Below are 21474 nucleotides of genomic sequence, written 5' to 3' on the forward strand. Positions count from 1 at the left end.
ATCGTAATGGGAAGCGAAACATACTTCTTCTTCGAAGGCATTTTAGACTAAACTGTGCAAGATACCTTTTATGAAGAAGACGCTGAATCTGGAGCTGGGATTTCGTGACGCGTTGACAGGACATCTCAACGGGCAATTAACATAATTAACCTTGCAAAATCTTTATTGCGCAATAATTTCGCGCATAACTAAGATTTTTTGTGAACCTTTTTTGTAAAAGAACGCCCTTGAAGAGTTTTATCTGAACATCACAAAATCCCAAACTCAGAAAAATTGCACTTTTTAACGGTGGGTGATACCCTAAATTTAAGAGATTTGCATGGAGAAAGTCAGCCTGGCCTGCCAAGCCTCGTTTTCATGTTTTGAATAATATAAATATCGCTGTAACTTCCCATTATTTAATGTAAGAGTATTGCTTTGAAACTCTATAGACTTTTTTTTGACTTGATGTTTTAGGTATAGCAGTTTAATTATGTTGACAAATTATTATTCTGGGAGCCAAAACTCAATGGCAGCCATATTTAAATAGGGTCTTTGGCAACTATTAATAAATGAATACAAATATCGCTTGGACCTTCAGTGATTTATTGTAGTCTCAGTTACATAAATTTGAGCCATCCCTTACATTTATAATTACTGATGAGCTGTAATTGTTACATTAAACTCCTGATAACTACAATTACAATTGTTAATTATTTATCTGAGACAGCTCATGCAAGTCTTTATTCATAAGTAGTATCCCATGTTTAGATTAACACTGTCACAAGGGCAACGTTTTCCTCAATGTAGGTACTCAGCTTCATGGGAGGTCAGGAACTAAATAAGGACATAACAAAAAAAGTAAAACGCAATTAATGATGCAACACAGAAAACAAATCTTTATTAAACTGCAAATATTCCTTTACAAGATTTGTTGAAAGTGGGAAGTATTAGAGAGAGAAATTTGATATAAATAACAAATTCGTTTAATGGTGCATCCCGACATATAAGTAACGATAAAAAGTCACTTTGATGAAAAGATAACCCAAAAAAACTTAAAAATAATCTTTTTAATTTCACGTTGATTAATTTTCCTGGCTTTCCATCTAGGGAAGGAGAAAGGGAGGAGATTTCTCGTTAAACTGCACTTGTGAACTACCACAAAATTGTCGAGAAATTTAATCTGTTAAAGTTAATTGAAATTTTACGATTCGATATGCATAACTGGTTTAAAGACACTTAAGAGGCTGTATCTGTAATAGTGGTCTGCCCGATCTGGCTTGTTAAATAGATTTCGCTCTTTTCTAGTGTGTTGCAAGACTTTCATGTACTTATACTAAAAACACAATTCACTTGACCGGATCATTAATTTTTTTCGAGTTTTTAAGGATTTTCGGTTCACCCGAACGAGCACTTGTAACGACCACTGTCAAGGCTTAAATTTACCACAACTTTGAAAATTAATTAAAAAAGAACTAACAACTTCTGTACCAAACAAACACTACAGCCTGTTAAATTATGTCTTTTAAATTTATCACACCAACTTTCACGAACATTGAGCTCGAATCAAGCTGGCAGCAAAACATTAATGACACCCCCATCACACACCTTGATGAAACACTTGAAAACGGCCCAGATTCAAACTTTATTTTTGAAAAAGTGAGGCGGTCTACTTCAATCAAACCAACGCAGCCGAAAAGTAGATGTAATAGAAAATGTTCCTATCGAAAAAAACCTTTTGGTATCGTCTTAATGAAATATTTACAGCTGTGTAAACTTGCCCAATTTCGAAGATCTTCATGTTTGCAGCCATTTTGAGGGACTCGTCAGGACGAGGAGTTTCATCAACTGGCCTCGCAGACATACCTCACACCATCAGAAATAAACAAAGATTAGATATAAATGCAGTGCAGTTCAACTGAAAGAGAATAAATCGTGCTTAAAAATGGAAGCTCGACTTACATTTTGACTGTTACGGACGTCTACGGACGTACGGTTGTTACTATTGGAATTTCGCTCGATGATTCCACTAGAAATAACAATATTTGACATACAAACTTCGACTTAATGGAACCTATGAATCAGCTCAAGGCAGTAACTTTGTGCTTTTCCTTCCTTACTGGCGTACAGCAAAGATTTTCCATCGCAAAACCTTGAACGTCCGAAGAAACAGCTGAAGAAACGGCCTGTCGGTCACTACTTCATGTATGAGGCACTATACGGTACACATACGGTACACAACGGTACTCCATACATGAAGTATATAACCGACCAATCGATAAACATGTCAGTTTGGTCTTCTTTACCTGATGCTTGCTGTTTTGTCGTGAAAACAACTTCGCTGTACGCCGGCAAAGAAGGGAAAGCACGAGGTTACTACCTTTAACTGTTTCAAACGCTACATTCAGTCAAAGTCTGCGTGTCAAATATTGTTATTTGTTGTGGAATCATCAAGCGAAATTCGAACAAGAATGACCTTACGCCCGTAGAAATCGTTGAAATGTAAGTCGAGCTTCCATTTTTAAACACGATTTATTCTCTTTCAGTTGAACTGCAATGCATTTATATCTAATCTTTGTTTATTTCTGATGGTGTTAGGTATGTCTGTGAGGCCAGTTGATGAAACTCCTCGTCCTGACGAGTCCCTCAAAATGGCTGCAAACATGAAGATCTTCGAAATTGGGCAAGTTTACACAGCTGTAAATATTTCATTAAGACGATACCAAAAGGTTTTTTTCGATAGGAACATTTTCTATTACATCTACTTTTCGGCTGCGTTGGTTTGATTGAAGTAGACCGCCTCACTTTTTCAAAAATAAAGTTTGAATCTGAGCCGTTTTCAAGTGTTTCATCAAGGTGTGTGATAGGGGTGTCGTTAATGTTTTGCTGCTAGCTTGATTCGAGCTCAATGTTCGTGAAAGTTGGTGTGATAAATTTAAAAGACATAATTTAACAGGCTGTAGTGTTTGTTTGGTACAGAAGTTGTTAGTTCTTTTTTAATTAATTTTCAAAGTTGTGGTAAATTTAAGCCTTGACAGTGGTCGTTACAAGTGCTCGTTCGGGTGAACCGAAAATCCTTAAAAACTCGAAAAAAATTAATGATCCGGTCAAGTGAATTGTGTTTTTAGTATAAGTACATGAAAGTCTTGCAACACACTAGAAAAGAGCGAAATCTATTTAACAAGCCAGATCGGGCAGACCACTATTACAGATACAGCCTCTTAATGATTACATTAATCTAGTTTACAGTTTAATCTATTTTATGTGTGGATGATTTTTAAGTTCTTTTTTCATTATGTACTCACCACAAAACTCGCACGTTGCCAAACAGTTTGTTTTCACTTCGTACTCCATGGTGGGATTTGTTGCGGTGCAAAATCCAGCCTTCTTCAGGTCTTCACAATTCTGTTTTTTGTCAAAGCATTCTGTTGTAACAAAGTATGAAGACAAGAAAAGGTTTTTGTTTTGTTTAAGATATGTACTTTAATTAATTACTTTATTACATGGCAATCTCCACTTCTCCATGAAAGGTTCAGGGTTGAAATAGAATAACTTAAAGAGTTCGATTTCATGACTGACATTATGTTTTATTGCTATTTCGTAACCTTATATCTTCAGTTAATATATCTTCAGTTAGCGGAGCACCCGAGCGAGCCGAAGGCGCCCCATACCAAGAAAACTTGGTAAACCCATCGAGCTAAGAAAGTTTTGTTGTCAGGTGTACGAACGTACGGTACTAGAGATGACCTTCCGCACACTGGTCGGACGCTCTACCACTCGGGCGTACAGGAAAGGAGCTAGGTCATACAACCAGGTTTAAATGTGACAATCTCTCCATAGTCCTCGGCTTAGCGTTTTCGATGTGTAGAAAGAAGCTTAATTATGTCGGTTACCAGCGGAGCTTCTGCTTACCGTCAGGAGTAGGTGCCCTACCTAAAAACACAAAGAATAAGGGAAAAAATGAGAAAATTCAGGTTAAATTTAAACACCGATGTGTCTCTCTTATCTAAATCACAATAATTTCACCGTATAAAAATGTGCATGATTATTAAATTTGTGGAATTGACAAATATGCTGTAATGAATTTATTATTATTATTATTATTATTATTATTATTATTATTATTATCATCATTATTATTATCGTTATTATTATTATTATTTAAAAAAAAATAATAAAACGTTATTCAACACTCACAAAAATGACCTATGTACAATACTCCGTTAAAAAGAATTTTAAAAAACCAAACTCACACCTTTATAACTATTAGAAAGAAATTCTCAATATTCTCAACCGCCCGCCTAACTTAGTTTTATCGAATTTTCATATTTTTTTTGTTTTTATTTTCGATTATTTCTTTAGATTCATATTTCGCTATTATATATTATTAATTACTTAATTACTTAAGTCGTATTTGTAATGTATGCTCATTTGTAAATTTGTAAATACCCCTTTAACTGTAATGTATATAATCTTAATTGCGAATTTTTTATTTCAACTATACCCCTTTTTTCTGATTTTTTTTTTCTTTTTTCTTCTTTATTGTAAATATTTTTATCTTTTATCTTTTTAATTTCTGTATGGCGGAAGAGCCCCCAAGGGGGAGCTATGCAATAAAGTATGTATGTATGTATGTATGTATGTATGTATGTATACTTACCGTAATGATTCGATTTAGCGCCCTCCTTCAAATAAGCGCCCCCTTCCGAATAAACGCCCCTCTTCGAATGTGTTTTTGTAAATAAGGCGCCCCTATTCCAATAAGCGCCCCCATTCTAATTAGCGCCCCCGTTCTCATAAACACCCCTATTCTAATAAGTGCCCTTATTGTGGATAACTACCCATACCGAAGTCATTGACGTCAACTAGATAAACTCCTGACCGTTCGCCGTTCAGTTCATGTGTATATTTACTGCTAAAATGAACAATTCTTTAAAAAGTAACTGAACTTCAAACAATTTCTAACTGTTAAAGTTTCTGTTATTGTTAGATACATTTGGTTGTTTCTCAAGAAATTAAATAAGCGCCCTGTCCCGAATAAGCGCCCTGTCTCGAATAAGCGCCCTCCCTCGAGGTGCCAAAAGTAAATAAGCGCCCCGGGCGCTAAATCGAATCATTACGGTAAGTCAGAATGTATTTTTAGCCATTGTAAATATTTTAGAAATAGAGAAATAAAATTATGACTATTTTTTATTTAAAATTATTATTATTTACAACAACTTTTAGTTTGCAAGACATGTTTCGATCGTTCCAACGATCATCTTCAGTTGTGGGATCGTTTACAGTTGAAGTTGAATTTTTTTACAAGCAATGGCGTAACATGCGTGATACGCAACATTCTTGATACCTTTTAAATTTAACGTGCAGCATTTAAATGCGCGAGACATGGAACAATGCGCGCGAGTATAAATACACGGCAAAGAAATTAAACAGTAAAAATAACTTAGAAAATTACAATTATTACACAAAATGATGCAAAAAAAATAAATTAAATTAAACGACACTTATTTATAAGAAAATAACATAATACTAAAATGAAAGAGTTAAGTCAGCACGTTTGCGCTGCTTATTTAACGTGGGGTTTTCCCAGTGGAAATGTATTTAAAATGTATCACGAATGTTGCGTATCACGCATATTACGCCATTGCTTGTAAAAAATTCAACTTCAACTGTAAACGAACCCACAACTGAAGATGATCGTTGGAACGATCGAAACATGTCTTGCAAACTAAAAGTTGTTGTACATTTTTTAAAAATAGTAGTTTGTCTGCTTTTATCCAGAAAATTTTATTATTATTATTATTATTATTATTATTATTATTATTATTATTATTATTATTATTATTATTATTATTATTATTATTACTTAAGAGTTGCAAGTTTTTTTATTTATCCATTTTTTTTTTTTGTCTTTTTAATAGACCAACCGTAATTACTGCTTTTGTGTAAAAACTTTGAGCGTAGGCTATATGGAGGAAAGAAATCTCTGCTCTTTATTCCAGTCAATTTGAGTTATTTTTTTCAAACATAGCTCTTAGTCGGCGTGATGGGTCGTGTAGTCAGTGGATGGGTCAGTGAAGTATGTTTGTTTGTCACACCAATCAGATTTCAGGTACTATCGGAACCAATCAAATTGTAGTTTATAAAGGGGAGGCAATCTGACACAGTTGTAGTCAGCGATTTCGTTCGACGTTTTTAGATTAAAAGGAGGCGAGTTGTGAATTAACCCCTGGATCAAAAACGTTTTTCGTACGCTCGCCTGGTTACAACGCACACGCCGTGAGCAAAAGGCCCAACACTAACTTGTTATTCGTCTTGTTCGAGCGTTCGTTTGGAGAGGCTACCTTTCCTGACCGCAGTAAATATTACACGTAACATTTGCACAAAGTAGATTTGAGGAATAATGTTGTCATTACTTTTTCCGCCCGCTTTGCGAAGTTCGTTGGGAAATTGGAAAGTTTGTTACGAAGTTGCCAAATAGGTTGCGAGTTTGCGAATCAAATTGCGTGTGAGCTTCGATACAAAGTTCCCAACTTCAACCCGAATTTATTAAAACCTTCTGTAATTATGTTATCAAAAAAGGCTTTGCTACGCTAAACTGTTAGAAACAAATGTCATAAAAATAAAAAAACTTTAATGTTTAGCGAGCCGTAAACATTGTCTCGAACAAATTAGTCTTCCCTGTCGCGTCGCGTCGTCTTCGATTAAAATCAATTTTACATATGGGTAAACCATTCAGTTTCATCCGGTTTACAAACGCATAAGACTTGAAATTAAAGAAAGTGAAGATTATGCCTCGCAGAAATCGTTTAATATGTGTTTTCATACAAAAGTTAAAATTTGACCAAATTTCTACATGCATAAAATTTATTTATCGGCAAATCACTTGCGTGAGCGAAACGTTATCTTGCAATTCAGCTACTTCACCCTGACAAGTTCAAAATCTCGAGTTTAGAAATCGCCATGACTCGAGCAACATGTCTTGTTTCTCCTCATCACCAGATGGAAAGTTAGTGGGCCGAAGTGGGAACTGATCGAAGTTCGCAATGATGCAAACCGCAACGTAATTAGCAACTCATAACCAAGTCCAATTCCCAGCAAACCGCAACGCGGGCGGCCAAAGTAAACTGAAATCAACTGTAAAACATATCGTTCAAACATTTAATGAACCGGACAAGATTAACTTTGCTGTTAAAAGCAACTACGATCAATAGCAAAAACAGAATAAGAGCGTGCCATACCGTGACAATTTGATAACTCAATTAGTTCTTGTTTGTTGAATAGAATTTACGTTGTGAATGAACGAAAATCTTTGTTGAACAGTTCTGACAGGAAACAAATACTCCAGGTGTCCTGCGCTTTAAAGAACTTTCCCGAAGAGAGTGTTTTTTTATTTGATTCGTTTATTACTTCGTTTATTGTAGTACTTTTCGTTCAATGTCTATATGAGCTTATATGGAGTCGTGGCTTTTTCGAGAAAAACAAGAGTATCGTGTTACAAAAGAAAAACAACAGGATCATGTTACAGTGTTCGGCAAAAAGCCAAAAAGTATTCCGTAACAAACAAAAGTAACACGTTACGGTTGCTACAAAGCTAGCAACAAAATAACCACTTTAAACGGAATAAGAACGTGCAATAATGTGACATTTTGAGAGTTGAATTAATTTTTGTTTTTCAATTAAATGATGAAAATTTACGTATTGAATAAAACAGTTCTGATGTATCAAAATGCACGTAAAAATTATTTTGTTTGCAAGCAAATATTGTGCAAAAAAGTGACTCCGTGGGCCGCCATACACAAATAGCTCAACCCATGGCATAAACCTTCCCAACAGGACAATCACCCAGTTTCACCCCTAGCCACCCCATAAATTGAAAAAATAACTCCTGCACGCTTAGCGTGCCTATGTTTACATATTAGAAGTGATTTTTAAAGACGCTTTTCTCGCTTTTTTCTTATTTCGCATATGCACTTGCACTGCACTGCAGCCTACCAAACACTTGATCTGTACTCAGTGTTGTTTTCGGGAACAGAACATGCCCTTAAAATGCTTTATACTTACAAAGGTCACAAGTAACTCCACAGTAAATGGCCATGTTTAACTGGTTTTTAAGATTGTCACACATTCCCAATGACTTCCACTTGTCACAGTTTGGATCACGGTCACGACAAAATGCTGACAGACAAAGGAAAAACACAACAGATAAAACAGCAATAATGATAAATTATTACTATGATGTTCTCCTGAAATGAAATTTAGGGCTGACTTTCACTTTTTTATCGCATACTTTTTTGATTATTTCCAAATTCAGTGTTTGCTCCCCATTTAATTGGCAAAGAGAAACAACTTTGCCTACTTGTTGATAACCTCGAGGGAACTTGAATTTTCGTGAAATTCTGTTCGCCGAAGCCAAGAAAGTATTACTGAACATCATAATGACATGGGAAAATCTCATTTGCATTTATTTTCAACACACTTAATTAATGTACGCGAATGCTACCAACTGACGAGGTCTTCTGACGAAACTAGTTTTTAATTTGTAGTCGCGTATATTAATTAAGTGTGTTGAAAGTAAATGTATATGAGATTTTCCCATATCATTATGATGAACTTGAATTTTGAAATATTCAAATATTCATATTAGCTTAGGAGCACAAGGACTTTGTATATACCACATAACTCATTTATAGTTCCCTTACAAGTATTGGTAAAGCACGCATTTCCTGTGATAAGTTATTTTTCAAACATAGGAAATTTTGTTTTCGTTTTACAGTGAGAACTTGATCGCTACACCCAGAATATGACAAAAAATTGATAGGTCACCATACTCGTTTACGTGAAAGAGACGATTTATTTTTCTCGCGGATTAAGCCGCATAGAAAAAAGCCGCCATTTTGTTAATGTGCGCGCTAGTAACGCGTAAAAAGTTTGCGCAGAAAGGTTGCGCAGTGCAATACAGGGCAATGTCCTTAAGGGAGCTTTAGACAACAAGTACGTCACGGCGGCTTATTTTGAAAAATTGGCCAAATTATCAAGTTTACTGTCTGTAACCCGACTTTAAACTTCTCTCAGTCGCAACCTTCTACGGATTAATAATCATCATGACAACCTTCGCAAAACGGGCTTCTCGTTCACGCTCGTTACTTTTTAGTAACCGACAATCTATTTTTAGACCGAAATCGATTCCACTCGGCTTGTTAAAATAATTTATTGCACGACAAGTAATCAACAGTCTAGGTATTTCAGCCAGAGTACCTGGAGGTGAAGGTGGCTTCGTGTTGGGATTCGGAGATGGTTCTGAAAGTAAAATAAGAAGTTAATTAAAATCTGTCATAAAAAGTCAACACTTAAAGTATTTGTATTTGTTACCTAAGTCTGAAAAAACATAGGTCAGTGCATCAGAAATATAAAAGTGAAAAATGTGAGAGAATTAACTATTTGTTAAACAGACTGCTTTTCATTAGATTTCGTGACTTAAGGTGATTCCACGGTATTGCATTGCGCATCCTTTCTGCGCATAAGTTTTCGCGTCATTTAGCGCGCGCACGAGCGCGCGCGCACACAGAACACTACGAGATTTCCTTCAGGCTAAGCTCGGTAAGGAAATAAATGGTCATTTTCTCTTAAACGAGCACGGTGACCCCCATTTTTTAATACATTAATTTAAATGTCATACGGTTGTCTACAATTTATCGCGATTTTAAAAAAAGTTTAAAATTCTACATTGGGATATTTTAATTTTAATGCCGTAAAAAACACGTTTTTAGGTAGTGCCGTTAACGTGCGCACGAAGCAAAATCTTAAATTTCTTTCCTTATATTATTTCCTGTACAATAAGAATAGTTTTTAATAGAAGATCAAAGTCTATTTTGTCGAACTAGACTAGTTCTTTAATGCAAAATGTTTTTTCTGGAAATAATAGCGATCCCCATTTGGATTACTAGGGTTCCTAATATATATCTCGCGGGTCGTATATTTGCTATAATGTCCATCCATTTTACACAAAAACTAGCGCGGTGACCCCCATTTTTTATTTCATTTTTTTCATGCTCATAACATAATTGTAACCTGGACCAAGTTTCAGAAAATTTTTAATACTCCTTCTATTTCAGTGGAATCACCTTAAAAGACGATTTTCCCAATTTACACACCCGCTTCCGTCTTTGGTCATAACGGACAACAACTGCAACGCGTTATTCGTTTACTTACTTTTGTATATTTACTTTTATGAGCTCTAGAGTGCCACATTCCCCTTTTTTTTCAGATATCGTTAATTTTTCATTTATCTTTGTCTGAATGAAGCGAAGCGTAATGAAACAAAAGATTAATGGTTTCTTTAATTCCCAAGCACATGTGCATTTGTCAGAAGTATGTTGTAAGTGCCGGTACGAGATTATGCGAAGAAAGTGTGGAATGTAAAGTAGCTAGTATAAATACGCTAAACAGTAAACAAGTTTCATTGTGGATTTTCAACCTTAGCGGATTTGAAATCGCCTAAAGTCGCCTAAATTTAAATTTGTCTCCGTTACGATTTCAGTCTTTTATTTTCCTGATGATCGGCTCGTGTGAATTAGTGTATTTGTTTTTGTTTACTCATTTTCCTTGGCCGGGTCAGATGTATACAGGTTGGTTTTTTATTGTCCAAATGTAAACTATTGTTATTGTTTGTTTGCTGCCGTTTGTTGTATGCAAGGCTATGTGGGTTTGTTTTACAGTAAGTTGTTTTTTTTTTTTTCAATAAATGGGCTAAGAATTGTCTGCTTGTCCCACATTGAATTGTCTACTTTTCCCGCACCGCATTCTGTTTGTCAGTTTTTTGGGTGCAGGGAATTCAAGCCTTCTTTATGTTCCCGCTGTTTTTTCGTGTCTAATAGACAAAATTGTCTAGTAAATAAATCAAACCGCGCTCCTACAAATTTGAACACGAAACGCCATTTATCCCGGAATTGGAAACAGCTACGCATGGGCAGAATATAATTTATAACAAAATTACTGTCAGTCACTGGTGCGCAGGAGCAGACCGTTATTTGTAGGTAGTTCTTGACAGCTCACGTGGTGGGCTCTCGTCCAATTTAAAGGAAAGGAAAAATTTTAAAATTTTAGATTTTCTCTTGCTTAGTATATTACCTATTCCAGGTAGCAGACGGTTTTTCTAGAGCGGAACTTAAGATAAACTGAAGCAGATATTTTTCAAGGACAAATATCCGAGCATATATTTAAAGTTGAATGTGACGTGTTCAAATAATTTAAAACAACTTTATTACACAAGGCCCCTTGGAAGCATTTCGTTCGGGTCGCTTCATGGATAGGCGCCAGCCTGATGGGCCCCTTGGATCGCAGACTTAATCTAGCTACTGCAGTCATTCTGTACAAAAACAATTAAATAAACCTGGATATTAAACAGTACCTTTTTGTTCACCGTATGTCCTTAAAGTTAATCACTAAGATTAAGAAGAAAGATCATATGAATACAGTACCCGTTTCACAAGGTAGTTTGCATGATTTTCTGCAGTACTTTTCCATAAAAACTTGTTTCTTCGGATCTTTGCAGTCTCCAGCCGCGGCCCATGTGGGACAATAACCGGCCCACTTGGGCAGATCTCTTTCACAAACTGTTACATAAAAAAAAAAACATTTTTTATTCAACTTATCATAGAAAATCTGACTTTTTGGAGGATTGAAATAATTATCCTTGGCATTCCTCGATAAACCAACTGTTGTTACTCTATTTGGTTTGAATTTTATTCTATTTTATTATATTATTGTATGACATGGGCGTAGCATAACGTGACGTGGAATGGAATGGTATGGTATGAAATGGTATTTTATTATGTATTATTTGATCTATTTACCTACGTTTTTTTTAATTAACTTACTTTTAATTTATTTTTATTCTCTTTTTATCTAATTCTGGTTTTGTTTCATTTCTATTTATTTACTGAGAAATTAAAAATGGTAAAACAATAGCTGTACATACTTCCTTGATTAGGGGCTGGAGATTCTGCAATGCAACAGAGATAACGTTATTATAGAGTAAGGAGATTTGCACTTAAAATTATCGTCTAGCACATGTAGATCATTAAACGTGTCTTTGGGAAAAGTTGGATGTGACATTTTGCATTTTATTATATACGTACTGAGATTTACTCACCAAAAAGCCGCTAAGTAAATTTTCGTTCGAAAATCGATGTAAACCAATCAAAAGGCGCGTATCGCTTTTTTCACGTGCGAGGAAAATGATACGTCCAATCAGAAGCTGCGTATCATGTTTTTTGACGTGTGAGACGTATCAAGTTGAAGTTTTCATTCAGGGCTGATTCAGGCGGCGTTTATCTTGAAATTTTCAAGTATTCCTCAGAAAAAAAAAATTAAAAACCCCCGGTTTTTTGGGGAAAAAATATGTCGAAGGGGAAAAAAAAAAAAAAAAAAAAAAAAAAAAAAAAAGGGAATAAAATTTTTTGTTTAATTTTTTTTAAAAAGAAAAAAAAAACGAGCTATATCACTAATAGCTATAACTGAACGAGCATCTTGCAGGTTATCCGCTTCAGTTGGCTTGAATAATCAAAACAAAACGAGCCGAAAAAAGAAGGCCGTGGAAGCAAATACAAAGCTGCTGGACGTGCCGTTGTCCGATGAAGACTTTGATCTGCTTTACGATGTTTACGAAAATAACTCACTTGAACATGTTGGAGTATCTTCGACTGAATTGTTCATTAAATGGGGCGTTCAATGAATTCAATGACAATCTCAGTACGTATATAATAAACACAATATCACATGGAAAGTGCTCTGTATGGTATTTACGCACTCGTTGGTTTGTATCAGAAAACTCAACTCGTTCGCTCCGCTCACTCGTTCGATTTCTGATACTTGCTTTACCAACTCGTGCGTAAACACCGTACGCGCGCACTTTCCATGAAGTATTCTATATGAATATCATCATTTTAATTACTTTCAATCTCTATGAAACGAAGCGCTGTTTGGTAGGTATATAGGTCCATGTATAATGAACTCTGCGCATCCATAATCAGCGGATGATTTAAAAAGGCTTAGAACTAAGCTATTAAGCGTGGGCTATTGTTAAGAATCTTGACGGGGGAACAGGGCTAACGTTCTCAATTACCAGTTTTAATATGGGTTATTTTTTAGTTATTAGTTAAATCCCCGGAAAAATTTGAGTGACTAACTTGACTTATGTCCAAAGCCCTAAGTGGGCATAGGGCCGGGAAAAATTCGAGTGGTTTTCGTAAATCTTAAAAGACCTCGTACTTTTTCAGAGATATTCGAAGTTATAACCCACCCAGTAATTTTTGCGTCGCTTGACGCGTCACGTGGGACTCGACGACGGGACAGCGAACCGTCCGATGACCTCGCCGAGAGGCACACCGATGGTACCTCTAGCCCCCCACTACTGCCACGTCGTGAGGCCTGAAGGGCGGGGCCCAGGCTGGATGAGGGAGCCCGCCGAGCCGCCCGCGCGACCCGCCCGGCACCCACCGGCCGAAGGGGTTTACTAAATATTCGTCAGGTCGACATGTCTTCGTCAAGTCAGAAGATCTCAGAAGATATTCCATAATTTTTCGGCAGATCTTTGACTACACAGCCCGTGATGATAGTTAAATTAATCGTAAGGAAATAGGTAGTTCACAAATAACCGGAACCAGTGCAGCATAAACTATCAACCATGGAATTACTTTTAAAGCAATGCTTAGTGGCTTGGTCAAGTGATTAAAGGCGCCTTTTTTTAATCTGGAGCTCTCGTGCTCTCACCGGTAATTCTCAAAAACGCGAAAGAGCGCTTGTTTACGCAGGCTAGTTCGGCAGCGATAACCTGCGCTTCTATCAGTTGTAATAATGAAGCAAAAAAGAAAAACAACAAACAAGGCATGCTACAAACTAAACCTAAAAAAACTGGCATCGCTTTAGATGGCACTCTTCCAAGAATCTTATGCCGTCATAAAGTGGTCTAAACTAATAATTATAAACAAAGCTTCTCACCATAACTGAAGTCAATGAAGACACAAAGCAGCAACAGGAACATAGTATAGTTTCTCATCTTTCCTTGCTTCTGTAATTAAGAACCGATCGTGTTCAAGGGCAGTTTCATATGAACGGAATGAACTGGTCCCAGTGACATTTATAACAAACAACATTTAAAACAGTATTGGGTATTGTACGTACGCCAGAATAAATTCGGTTATAGATACTGTTTCTGTGGGTTATTATAAATTTAATATAGTTCAACTTCCGATACACGCACGGTTACGATATTGTGTAATTATTGTTTTTAAGATACAGTCAAGAAGGATAAGTTACTTGCTATTTGCTTATACTTTGCACACAAAACTAATGTTACAGTATAACTGAGAAGAAATTAATTTATCAACGAAGTTGTTACACAAATAGTCATTGTTATCAGCACTGCCATATTTTTTCATTGTCGACGATATTGTATAGACTTTTATCGTGGGAAAACGATGTGTGGTTGTACAAAATTAGATGCTAAAATATAAAATGTCGACATTATTATCAACACGATTGTTATCAACATGTCGCAGTTTTAGCCCACTATGTTGACGCTGTTGGAATTCTGTCCAACATCACTGATGTTATCGTTACTGTGCTTGTTCAGAATGTAAGCTTAGTGCAGAGATAAATGCATTTATTCTTTCGCGCACGTATTCAAGTTATATAATACTGGATAAAGTGGCAATTTGTTCAAACTGTTTCCTCTCACTTATTAAATTTGAGGGAGAGGGCTGTTTTTTAGTTGGCTTCAAGACACCTGTTTTGAGGGGTCAGCTGCTTTTTTCAAGTCTTATGCTGGATTTCAAGTGGAACATTTTTTCGCGCATGGGCATTGTGTTTTGCTAACTTTTAAGAACCAGTCGACTGTGTTATTACAAATCACCCGCCACCCACGAAATTTCCACGTGCTACCCGCGGGATAAAATACTTCTGTTTATTCTTCGTTGGCATGATAATCGGGCTTGCAGTGATAAAATGTCAGCGAACGACGTGATGGTAAGCTCTTGCGAGAAAGTTGTGAAGGTTTAAAACGATGCATCGTCTGTATGTCCTTGAAGTTTGCACTTTAATACACCTTATCGTCAAATTAATGCCAGATATTTCACCTGCGCCTCATAATACTCCGACTGTCTAGTTTGCTGCCACAGAACAATAAAAATCAGTGTATTTCATCAGGAACCTATAAGAGTTATGAGCTTCTGGTTTTGGTGAACAATATGTAATAAATACGTTGGTTTCTTTCATGGGCGTGAATGATTCTCAAACAACAAATTTAGAAGAAGACATATTTACATAAATTGAAACCTAAAAATAATGGTCTAGCTTTGTTAAAAATGACTATATTAGTCTACTGAAGTAACAAAAAAGATATTACCATGAGTTATATAAGCATGAGATTTTAATCGCAAATTAAAAAAGTCGGGCAGACGTTTTCAAATTCTACCTTTGTGTCTTGGTAAATCGCTAAAAACGTCTTACACTTTGCTCTCCCTTGAGTGATTCACTTAATATCTTCATCTCGTGAATGAGCGAAGTTACTTGATCGTAATTTTAGCTTCGTTATACCATAAATGCAACAAAATCCCCCTGACAGCGCCCCTTGGAGTGTTAAACTGTGTACACCCATAGATTTTTTTTTAGGTGATAAACATTTGAACAATATCGTACGACGATGACAAATATGCAACATTGCTGATAACAACAGCGTTGATAGATCGTTCTCAGGCCAAGTGAACGTCTATACAATATCGTCAACAATGACAAATATGAACCATTGTTGATAACAATGACTATTTCTGTCAGTCTTAAAACAAAAAAATCTTCGTCAACAATAAATTTTCTTGTAAGATAAGTTTTGTGTGCTAGCGATGAAAACATAAGAAATGACTTATCCTTGTTAACTTTATTTTCTCGAAAAAATGATTAAAATGATATCGCAACTAGAGGTGAGTTCGGAAGTTAATCTTTGTTATAATATAGACTGATTTCCGGGAAAAATCACCCAAAGGCTAGATAGGCTATATTTATCAAAACTATGATCTATAACCGAATTTATACTGTCGCAGTTATCGACTTCATTGGGATTGAAGCAATCGATTCTTAATTGCAGAATGAAGCAAATATGAGAAACCTCACTTCGTTCAATTAGACTTTGTTAACCTCCTATTTCCAGCAAATAACAATTCACACTTTTGTTTTCCTGGATTGTTGTTGTCTTAACCATACTAACATTGACTGCTAAAACCTGAAATTCGAAGCTTTTTTTATCACTGGCAAAACATATTGAGCTGAAATGTAGTGGTGATCAGCACAACAGGTAGCAAATGTTCTAGTACGTTCTTCTTCCAAAATCTTAAATCTTGCATGTATGCAGCATCTAGTATTTCTTGTGAACACACAAGGAGAAGAAAGCACTAAACAATCTATATTGCAATTCTGTAACAATGTATGTTAAATCGCTACGTCACTGACAACGCATCATTTTTTTTTTTTTTTTTTTTATCTGTCTTATTTTTCGTCAGTCGAAACCATTCTTGGTTATTCTCGCCTTTTTATCACTCATTTGATGTTTTCCTAAGTTAAAAAAACTATTATTTGAGGTTTTCCTCACTTTGGAGGTGATCCGAAAAATGAGAATGCGAAACTTCGACAGACTCTTAAAGCTTCAATACTACAGCAGATTGGTTTGCAACGGAATTGAACGAAGACGAATTTTAATTAATCGGTAAATCTGCTTATCGTGGCTAACTTTCTAAACCTCACCTGCTGGTCAGGTTCTTCTTGTTTACAACAGCCACCCAATAAACTGTGTGGTGTTGATCGAATACAATTTGGGTTACATTGATTATGCAGTCCCCATAATTTTTCTAGGAAATTTTGTTCTGGATGATAATAAGGAAATGAGGAAAGCCTTTTCTTAATAATCAATCATCTACAGCAAATGGGAAAATAAGGCAACGATTCTTGTAATCTGATTACGTACGCTTATATATTGCTTTTTACAAACTGGAATAAATCAGTGATTAACATTATTTTTTCTGCCTCTGTTTAATATGCGAACATTTTACTGACTGTATAGCTTTACTCGGGATTTGTTTTGCAATTGAAGACTTTCTGCTTTTAGTACAATCTAAAGTAAAAGTAAGTAAAACTAAATGTGTTCACACGCAACTAATTATGGTGAAAATTTATGTCTACGTTTACATCATGTTTTAAATGCACACCAACTCATTGGGGTAAGTGGGTCTTTATTGCCTATAGACCAAACGCGATTCCCCCCTTAACGGGGAGAGGAATACATTTATACTTAACGAAAAAAAATTGATTCGCTAACGCACTTATAATGTTGTTTGCTTGCTGACCGCTTAGGAAATGAATAGAGGCATGGGACTCGCCGTCTTTTTACTGCCTAGGCGTGGCGTGGAATTTCCGCCGCGGTATTTAATTGTGATGAACAGGTCTATCACTCACAATAAAACTTAATACCTTAGCGCACGCGGGTGTGCGACTTTCGATAGCATAAGTTCCAACATAAACCGTTAAAATTCATAAAACGTCTGTACCAACAAGCCTTATCAATAAAGCACATCTGGTGGAAGCCTAAATATATTTACAGTCTAATTGATTGCGGTCTTGTAAAGAATCCCTTGAAAAACTGTGTTTGCCTTTGACAAAAGCGTAGTTACTACATTAAAAAGACGCATTGCTAAAAGTCATTTTTCAAAATCGCAGGTTGAGACTCCAATATACTAATGAATGGCCATCCTTCAATGATAAGATAAAGAGAAGATAACTGGGCAAAATAAATAAATAAATAACATTCGTTTAGGTAATTATTGCTTGTTCATAATTTTATGTTTTCATCTAATATACTGCTTGTGTAACTTAATTAATGATATTAGTATACCTAAATTATTGTTTACAATAGCTTGCTCAAAAATTATTGGCCATATGGGTGAAGGGTGAAGGGGGGGACCTAGGAGACCTCCCCCTGATCTGCGACTTGTGCAATGCCCTTTAACTCCTCTTGTTGCATGAAGGGAGTTTCTGATTTTTGACAATTGCAGTACGGCTCTTATTTGAAGAGTATTGATAGAAAGTTCCTACGGGCTACGGAAAGAGCTTAGCCTTACAACTGTTGCTTGGGTATTCATCGTAATCGTGCACAGGATGAATTCCCGCCAATCCGGGTATGTGTCCTCCGCAAGCGAAGACCAGGTGAAGCCAGGCCACTGGAAAAGGCGAGACGAGGGGAAAACAAAGACAGAGAGAGAAGGAAGAAAGGGAACTGCCTGCAGGCCAGACAAAACATTGGCTGTGTGTGAGAGGTGCAACACTGTTCTTGGCAAGAGAAGAGTCTAGGAAAAGCGTGATTCACTAGTCTGTACTGAAAAGTAGTCAAGAGTCCAAAAATCAGTGAAGTATGCTAAAAGCTGACAGACACATCATAACAAAATATTTTTCCTCTTTGTTTAGACCAAACAGATGAAGCCTTGAGGCTTCTTCGTGATGAGAACTCTTTCACAAGGCTTTTGCACTAAACTTGAAGCTGGTTGCAAATGTTTGGCTTGTTCACAATAATAAGTGCCCAATGATTGTTAACTAAAAGAGCTGCAGACATTTTCTTTATTAAGACTTGCATATACATGTAGTACCAAAAATTTAAAGTCAGTGGAGTGTATGCTGGACAGCTCTTTTAATTAACAATCGCGCTTCACGCTCGAACTTCCCTTCTCCCTTCCCTTCGAACGCCGGCCATGCAGGCTACTTTTAGATTATAAAATGTAAAACAGAAAGGAACAGAATATGTTTGGTTGGATGGAAACGGTAATCCAACACTCGTTACAAGTTATATTCTACCATGTTTATACAGCAAACCTTAATTCCAGTTCGACTCGATCGACCCGAAATTCTGAATGTAACATCAATTTTGTTTATGCTTTTTTGGTAATATACTTCTTCAAACTTCTTCTCTTGCATCAGAAATCAGCTTTCGTGCAGGATCAGCAATAGATTTGCGAATTCAGTATAGCAATTCTTACGACTCAAAATTCAATCGAGGACCCTCTCGCTAAGCAGGCTTACCGTACCCAAATTCGCAAGTAGCCAATCAGAAGCGCGATCTACTGTCCTGATATCCTACGATATTAGGTCACTGACCTGATATGCCACGATATCACGGTCACTTTGAAATAAAGTAGTGTTACCGTACGATGAATTGAAAAGAAGTTTTACCAATAAAAAAGAACCTCGTAATTTAAATTTAGCTGGTGTTTAGCGGTCGTAAAAGGAGAAAACCTTTCCCGCCAAAATGAAACTTGAGCGCGCTCGCCAATTGCGCGATGTTTGCCAACGAGTACTAAGACATTCAGACTGAAACAATGGAGTCAGAATTTCCACTTTTTTCGCTTAATTTGGATATTGAAAATTTAGAGAATGAAACTCCAAACAAACGAGTGGAAAAAAGGCAGAAGAGGAATCAATTATTTCATAAATAATATAAATAAGACTCCTGTATAGAAAATGTGAATTTGTTAAAAGCATTTTAATGTTAGTTTAAAGTTTTTTGAAGATGTTCAGTTGAACTGAACTCACACGCAATGTTGAAGATCACGCGATCAATGGAGTTCTTGTAATGAACTTTAGTTACCATAACAACGACAGTACCAAGACCGAACTGCTGATTCTCCTTATCTAAAATAATCTGTGGTTGATTTTAAGTAATGTCCGTGGCAGGAGAAAGGAGGAAAGCGGGGGCCGGCCGACGACAGCCCAACGGAGCGGGCCCACACCACCACCGCGGACCCGGCAGGAGGCCGGCCAGCGACCACGCGAGCCGCGGCGCGCGCCGTCGCGCACCCAGCCGGCGGCCCCACGGCCACCCGGGGGACGGCCCCGATCGAGCCGGGGGGGGGGGTGGGGGGGGGGGGGGGGGGCCCGGGCGGGACGCCGGGGCGGGCGTCACCGTACGAACAAGGACGCGGGGGGCGGGGGGGGTGGCGGGAGGGACGGGGGCGTTTTTTTTGGGCGATTTTTGACACGGTCATTTTATAGACACCGGGGCGCCTAGTACGCGGACCATAAAAAGCTGCTATGTTATCGCCACCGTTTAGTTTGCAATGTGGTAACATTTGAAGGTTAGTTAGATTTGTGTATCTCTTCTACTGGGAGACTTAGCTTTATTGTAACTATGGCGTGTGATAGTTCTCCACATGTTGATGTGTAAGAGTGTACAGAAAAATCAGTATTTACCTATTGTACAGCTGTTTCGGGAACAAAACCCAGTACCTGATGACAGTTTCAGTACATAAAGGACGAAGGATTACCCGAATAAGTTCATTGTGTCCAAGATCTTGATAAATAAACTGTAATATTTCGGTATAAGCTATACCATCAACTAAGAAAATTAACATACAAGCTAGATCTTAAATACTTTGGGTGAGGAGACGAAAACAATAAGTATCTCTGCTGGATTTCAGTCCATTGTTGAGGGAAGGTGCTAGGCGTTTGATGTAATATGCCTCTTTGTACAGAAGAAGATTCCAATAATTGTCACAATCTAATACTGTTGTATTATCACGGACAACTTGGGTGAAATATTCTTTGTCATAACACAAATTACGAATGAAAAGTAAATGATCACACGTTCGCAAGTGAAGAATGAAAAGTAAATGATCACACGTTCGCAAGTGAAGATGAAGTATTGAACATGACACGAGCATGGGACAAAGAAAAAATCTGAATCGAACCCATGGACTCCCAGATACCGGTTGGGCGCTCTAACCAACTGAGCTACGATAGACTCGTTGTGAGCTGGGCCATTTACTAGGTTGATAAGTGACACGCGTCCTGCATACTGCTAGGATCAGCAATGTCGAAATCATCAAGTTTGTAGTAAACTGATAAAGATGGTCAATTTTAAGCTCGGTAATAAAATAATAATGAGGATGAAGTATTCAACATGACACGAGCATGGGACAAAGAAAAAATCTGAGTCCCCGACGGGAATCGAACCCATGGCCTCCCAGATACCGGTTGGGCGCTCTAACCAACTGAGCTACGAGAGACTCGTTGTGAGCTGGGCCATTTACTAGGTTGATAGGTGACACGCGCCCTGCTTACTGCTAGGATCGCAAGTGTTTGCGCTCTCTTTGTCGGAGATAGCGTTTTCATGTGTTCGGACGAAAAAAGCTCTTTCGAAAGGAGTTGTTTCAGGAACAGTTGTACTACAGAGGCGTAAATGCTAACGAGACAATGTCGAAAGGTATTATAAGTAGCAGTAGCAGCAGCTGTCGTCGTCATCGTCCTTTCGTCGACGTCGTCGTCGTCGTCGTCGTCGTCGTTGTCGTGGTGGTGGTGGTGGTGGTAATTCTCATCAGGCCTCGACTACGTTTGGCCGCGCTTGAATGATAGTCGATGAAAGTTCAACTTTTATCTGGAAAATGTGCGGAAATTATATAGGTT

At 37.2% G+C, this 21474-nt stretch overlaps 1 protein-coding gene across 1 annotated transcript; it reads right to left on the reverse strand.

The window, feature by feature from the left end:
- Positions 1-566: 566 nt before the first annotated feature.
- LOC144644823 (zinc metalloproteinase nas-15-like) lies at positions 567-14124 on the reverse strand. Its single transcript, XM_078504377.1, has 8 exons — positions 13981-14124; positions 11960-11983; positions 11460-11594; positions 9238-9279; positions 8044-8157; positions 3892-3912; positions 3285-3404; positions 567-816 (listed from the first exon to the last, which is right to left on the reverse strand). Exons 1-8 carry the CDS (start codon positions 14036-14038, stop codon positions 800-802), a joined length of 531 nt encoding a protein of 176 aa, XP_078360503.1. The 5' UTR covers positions 14039-14124; the 3' UTR covers positions 567-799.
- Positions 14125-21474: the final 7350 nt, after the last annotated feature.

The sequence above is a fragment of the Oculina patagonica genome, chromosome 2 (genome assembly GCF_052425735.1).
Source record: "Oculina patagonica isolate OP01 chromosome 2, crgOcupat, whole genome shotgun sequence".
Classification (NCBI taxonomy): Eukaryota; Metazoa; Cnidaria; class Anthozoa; order Scleractinia; family Oculinidae; genus Oculina; species Oculina patagonica.

Bases quoted from the DNA above. Each gene is read 5' to 3' on its own strand.
- LOC144644823 (XM_078504377.1), bottom strand. From the start codon at position 14,038: ATGAGAAACTATACTATGTTCCTGTTGCTGCTTTGTGTCTTCATTGAC. The intron at 9,280-11,459 runs GTACTGTATTCA...TTTTACTTTCAG, and splicing joins CAAACTACCTTGTGAAACGG to AACCATCTCCGAATCCCAAC. The intron at 3,405-3,891 runs GTAAGCAGAAGC...TTGTTACAACAG, and splicing joins TAGGGCACCTACTCCTGACG to AATGCTTTGACAAAAAACAG.